This window comes from Antrostomus carolinensis, unplaced genomic scaffold (genome assembly GCF_000700745.2).
Source record: "Antrostomus carolinensis isolate BGI_N321 unplaced genomic scaffold, ASM70074v2 scaffold30909, whole genome shotgun sequence".
NCBI classification, from domain to species: Eukaryota; Metazoa; Chordata; class Aves; order Caprimulgiformes; family Caprimulgidae; genus Antrostomus; species Antrostomus carolinensis.
In genome coordinates, this window is record NW_010336956.1 from 14,341 (window position 1) to 20,426 (window position 6,086).

A 6,086-nucleotide genomic window follows, 5' to 3' on the forward strand; every position below is an offset into this window, starting at 1 on the left:
AGCCAGCAGCAGCTCATCCAAGACTGGCAGCCCCAAGAGTTGGCAAGAATCACCAAGAGCCTCCAGCCAAGGAGCGCAACACCCCGATGCAACAACCGTGCATCCAGCAAACCTGTGACGAGCAGCACGTTCCACAGTCCCCTGGAGATGAGGAGGGACAGACCCCCCCAAACAGGAAGTGCCATCTCTGTGGTCACAAGCACACCAAGACCTGCCGGGGCCATGCCTCAGCTCGCACGCCCAGCCAGCAATAAGGGATGGCCAAGGGCATGTTTGGCTGCTGTCTGCTCCTCAGGAGTGGTTCCCAGCCAGGGAGATGAGGACATCAGCACGTTCATCACCCTCCAAGCAGCTGGGACCAGAGCAACAGCCAGGCCAGCTGCCAGCCAGTGCACACAAGAGGAAGCGAGGCACAATGCTCCTGCACAGCCCTGGGGACACCGGCACCTCTCCAACCCAGCCCCTGCTCGATGCTGGGAAGGAGCATTTGTGTTTCCCTCTAGCAGGTTCTCCTTTCGCTAGTGACCACTCGAGCTTGTTACTGGCAGCACAATTGCGTAACATGGGAGTTTTTGGACCATTTGGGGCACCTCTTTATCTCCTGGTTGATGCAGGCAAGGGCTTGGGCTGCAGCTGAGCTAGCCCCGAGCCGGGCAGTGCTGCAAGGGGACCCAGCAGAAGCAGACACGCCACCGTCACCCCTCTGCTGTTGTGAAACACAGGGATGCACAAGGGAAACACCATTTCTCAACATGAAGATCTTCCCCTTCAGAGCCTCACCCCTCCCCACCTGCCAGGCTAAAGGCCTGGAGAATAAAAGAGGGATGGTGAGCGAGAGCAGGGCCCTGGCACGTCAGTCCCTCTCTGCCAGCAGATCCCAGATCGAGCCCCTGCTGCTTTAATCCCCACCGATCCCGTCTGGAACACGCAGGGCAGAGTGGCCGGGAGCCACACACGTCACCGCAGATGAAGAATATCCCTTTGTGTTTGCAGCCTGACCTATTTTCCCATTTTTCCGTCTGCTCCATGTTCTCACTCACTCTCTGACCTGCAGGAAGGTTTTGCTGTAGCTTCTCAAACCCTCTTTGGTGTCCCTTTGTCCCCAGCAGCCTGAGCACCAAGTGCTCCATGCAGCCATTTTCAGACACTGGTTTGGTGAGACCAACCTGGGCTTTGGTTCTGGTCCGTGATGCCCCCACAATCCCCATGGAAAGGATTCAGGTGGACACTTTTCCTGGCAGTCAGAACAGATCACTGTGAGCTCCTACAAGCTGGGCACCCCAAAGCTGTCACCTCCCAGGAGGGACATGGATGGGAACTTAAGCAGAGTCACAAGCTGGAAGCAGGCACTCCCCATTTCAGTGTCTACTGGTGCCCAGCTGCTCAGCAGTAGACGGAGGTCCCAGCTGGGCCCTCAGTGTCCTGGGGGGTGGGGAAGGACACGGTCCTCACCCCAAAACCCTGGGAGGGACAAAGCTGATACCTTGCCAAGGATCTCACCTCCACCTGGCTTCCAGAAGGACAAAGATTTAAGGCTCCCATTAGATGCCACACATCCAAGATCAAGCAAGGAGATGGAAAAGGTCACACACGCTATGTCCCCTTCTCATGCCTGGGCTCAGACCTCAGACAGGACCAGCCCTTTGGGGAAGTTCTCCTCCTGCTAGCCATGGGGGTCCACAGAAAGACCAAACGTGGCTGAACCAGTGACACCCCCTCCACACCCCTTCCCTACCCAGGGCACGGCAGCTCCGCTCCCAAGAGGTTAGACAGCAGCAGGACCCGAGCAGAGCTGAAAGGAGCTGCAGTTGAACCTGAAGCTGAACTTTGTTAGACAAACACTGTATTTTTTATTTACCCCCCCCCTCCATCCCCCAAATTCCTGGCATCACTCCGGCACCCAGATGGGCTGGGCTGCTCTGCCAGCAGAGAGCTGCCTCCCTTCTCGCCCACAAAGGGATCACATGCTGGGAAGACAGGAAAAAGCTACTTCCATCAGCACCCAACTTTTATAAGAGGGAAGGGGGATTCATGCAGCCAAGAGCCAAGACAGAAGGTTATTTGTGCACAGCTCAAAGATCCACTGAGCACATGGACAGCACTACCCTCCTTTGGATGCTTTTCAAACTCAGGGCAAGATAGCTGCTGATCCCGGGTACATATGATGTTGGTGTGACCGTGGTATGATTATCTCCACATAACAACACACACTGTTGCCAAAACTTGAGAAGACACAGATGAATTAACAGCTCTCCTGTCCCAGGAGAGGCACTGGGACCAGCTGAGCCAGCCTCTGACAGCAGCACACCAACAGCAGTGGCACCCAACCCTCGGCACTCACCCCGTTTGGGTGGTAAAACTAATTCCTTACTCATTCTGAGCTCTGCAAAGAGATGTCTGGAGCCTTGGTCTGGATTAGAACTGCTTAACATCTTTGTGAGTGGGGCAGTTGGTATGCAGGTGGGCAGGGCTGTTCCTCAGAGGGACCTCAGCAGCCTGCAGGGAAGTCCCCAAAGCTCAACAGAGGCAAATATGAAGCCCTCCACCTGGGATGGACACGTCCTCGTGGTTAGAAAGCAGCTTTGCTGAAAAAGTCTTGCAGTGAGTTGGTGGACAAGGTGAAGAGGATTCGGTGGCACAAACCTGCAGCAGAGGTGGTTTGCCACCTGCTGGGTGGTGCGAGACCAGAGCCAGGAGGTCTGGGGAAAGGATCCCACACCTCTGCCTGGCACCTGTGATAGCACACCCCTTGGCGTCCAGTTTGGGCTCCCCAGGACAAGAAAGGCAGGGAGACACAGCAGTGAGTCCAGCAAGACAGTCGGAAGCTGGAGCATGTGGTAAGACATATGAGGAGAAGCTGGTCCTTCTCAGGGAGATCTTCTTGCCATCTCTGGACACCTAACAAGAGGTTACAGAGAAGATGGAACCAGACTCGCCTCAAAGCTTCACACTGATGGGACAAGAAGCAGCGGACAAGCTGCAGCAAGGGAACTTCTGCTTAGATATCAGAGACAAACGTTCTCCCCAAGGGTGGCCACACACTGAACCCGGGGTCAGAGAGGGTGCAGAGTCTCTGTCCTTGGAGATACCCAAATCTCCACTGGACGTGGCCCGGAGAGTCCTGGTCTAAGGGATCTGCTCTTAGCAGGGACTGGCCTAGAGACCTCCTGAGGCCCCTTTCCCATTCCTCATGCTGTGGCCACCCCAGCACTGCTCTGTGATGGGCGAGAGCAAACTCAGGATCAATAACAGCAAATCTGGTAGAAGATCACAACTACCACCTTCTACTCATGCCCCAAAACAATCATCTCCAAAGTCGGACAGCAGCATCTGAATGCAGACAGATGCTGGAGCATCGCAGGTCAGGGTAGGAGACAGCAGCACTGCTGCCAGTGTTCCCATCTGGCAAAGGTGACAAGAAGCCACACTGCTACACGTGATGCCACAGCAGTATTTTACCCCCAAGCAGAGCAGTTGAAGAGCAATCTCTGTTTGTCGACAGCAGAACAACTTCAGTCAAAGATAAAACGTCGCAGAACCAACGCGGGCTGTGTGCACAGTGACCTAGCAGTGCCCCCCAGGCATCACACTGAAGAACCATAAATAAGGAGCATCTGACTCTGCTCCACAGCCCATTTTGACAGGGACAAGCCAGCGAGTCTGTGCCCTTCAAGACATCATCCACCCCCAGTGACCACTGCCTGGGGTGAAGACTCTCCCCGTACGCTGCCCCTTATCACCATCCACTAACGAACTGGAAGCACGTGGCTTGCTGTTATCTATGAACGCGTAGATAGCATGGGACACCAGTCCACAGCAGTACTGCAGAAGCAGCGGGAGGAAAAGAAGAGGATTTCCAGTCCCTGGAGCCCTCTTGGCCCCAGCACACTCTGCCAAGGAGCCCCTGGTACCTGCTTGGGTGGGAAGGATGACTCCAGGCTGCAAGGCAGTGTCACCAGCTACGGCAGTGTATGGGGAGATGAGCTGCAGGGATTTCAAAATCCCCCTCCCCTGACACACCACCACAGCTGCAATGGGCTTCAAACCAATGCAGCCATCATTCCTGAAACGCACCACACCAGGAGAGAATGGGGCTCCTTCCCACCTCCAGACCCATAAGGGAGGAGAAAGTGTCCAGACTCTCCTCATGGTGTCACCACTCAGCTACGATTTTGCTTCCAGCCTCCCGCTGCCTCTCCAGGGCACAGCTGCTCCTTGCCCCTCACCTGCACCTCACCAGGAGATGCTGTTATTGTCCTGGCCCACCTGCATTTCCCCAGGCACCTTGTCCCATGTGTCCCCTCTGCAGAGGAGCAGCACGAGGTTAAAGCACTGCCGCAGTCGCCGATGGCACGAGCACCCAGGAAAAGGGACTGGACTTGCTAAAACCCCTCTGCCTGGGGAAGCTCCTGTCACCACCCAAGCACGGCAGCTTTCCAGGGAGGCCAGCTCCAGGCAGCGGGCAGGCAGGGACAGGCAGCCTCTCTGCCGGTACCCAGGGGACACGTAACCTGCAGCTCATCTGCCAGGAACCAGGGCTCACCCAGCAGACTTCTCTTTTTCTCCCTTCCCAGCCAAGATTTTCCGATTGCAGCAAGCGCAGTAGCCCTCCGGCATCGCCACGCAGGCACAAAGGCTGCATTTTGTACCCCGTCCCTTGAAGTTAATGAAAATGAGACCAACAACATCTAGAAATGGAGAATAAACACACAGGGGTAAAGAAGGACAAGCTGCCCAGCAACAGCCTGGTCCATGTTTGGTGACCCCCTGCCCACACCCCCTGTTCCAGGCACCCTCTGGACCAGGAGCCTTATACAATCCCAAAGTGAAGGCACTTAAGCACAAACACAGAGCATATCTTTGATGGGTGGCAAAGGAGAAGCATTCTTCTTCAAAAAATGCCTAATGGTGGAATTTGGCTGCTCTTACTGAAATGGTCCAGCCACTTTTTAGCCTGAGAACTGACACTCGTGGCTCGAGAACGTGGGAAAGGGGCAGCTCATGGCAGGCGTGATGCTCAGAGGTACAGGCAGCCTCTCACTTCTTGATATACTCGAGGAGCTAGAAAGTCCTGGTGAGAGGACAAAGGCTCAGTCAGCTCCAGAGCAGCACTCAGCTGGCCCCAAAACCAGAGGAGACCTCAGGCACAGCCCTGTAGCATCCCCTCCATGGTCACGGGTGTGTTTATCCAGCCTCACCTCCTGCCCACAAGTTGTAGATCTCAGCCTCTCGCAGCCATCAGACAGGGAACTATAGACCCGTGTTTCCTTTTGTCACTTTTAAGATCACTTTCATTTCCATTAAACAAGCATGTGAGAAAGAGAAGAAGCTCCACCAGGGACATTTTTATTTCCACAACCCAATTTTAAGTCTCCTGTGAGCTAAGCAGCTCCAGTCTCTCTTTGTTTCTCTGACAAAGCTGTCCTGCCTTCCCACTTCAATCTATACAACTATATGGCATCTGGGTCAAAGGACCGTCCAAGGGAGAGAAGCAGCTGCCCTACATCAAAAGGCAACCTCAATGTGACAGTGACAACCCAGCCACCACTCCCAGGGGCACACATGGTCCGGTCAGCTGCAGGTTTGGAGCTCCAGCAAGGAGCTCACTGCTTTGCTAAGGAAAATGCCATGTAGCACCTTGTCAGCAGCTGGGACCTGAGCTGTCTGTGCTGTGAAGGGACATGGTGACCATCAATCAGATTGGCAGGGCTGGGTCCCCTGCGGCCCCCCCCCCCCCCCCCCCCCCTGCCGTGGCGAGGCTCAGGTGTTTCTTCTGAGCCACCAGGAAAACCCTTTCCTAACTGACCCATAGCCACGAGATCTGGTTAAACCCTATTTTAACACACTCAGACCTGCAGGACTCACCATGCAGTCTTTAAAGACAACCCGTGTTGTAAATACACAGCGTCCTGATCTACCAGCTGGGAAGATTATTTTTATTTTCACACCAGAACGGCTGCAACAGCGCAGGTGACCCCTTGCATCCACTGTGCCCCACTCCTGCAGCGCCACGCTAGGCACTTCCAGCCTAATGAACCTCCATTTCCCCCTCATTAGTGCACTGTTCTGACTTGCCCAGGAGCAGG

At 55.0% G+C, this 6,086-nt stretch overlaps 1 protein-coding gene across 1 annotated transcript in view; it reads right to left on the reverse strand.

Moving 5' to 3' along the window:
• CLCN7 (Cl-/H+ antiporter 7) overlaps window positions 1–4,688 on the reverse strand; it is a gene marked incomplete at its 5' end in the record, with an annotated part of 18,182 nt that extends 13,494 nt beyond the window's left edge. The window contains 1 exon segment of the mRNA XM_029086756.1: window positions 4,482–4,688. Within this exon segment, the coding sequence (XP_028942589.1) occupies window positions 4,482–4,688 (207 nt within the window).
• Between the last annotated feature and the right edge of the window lie 1,398 nt (window positions 4,689–6,086).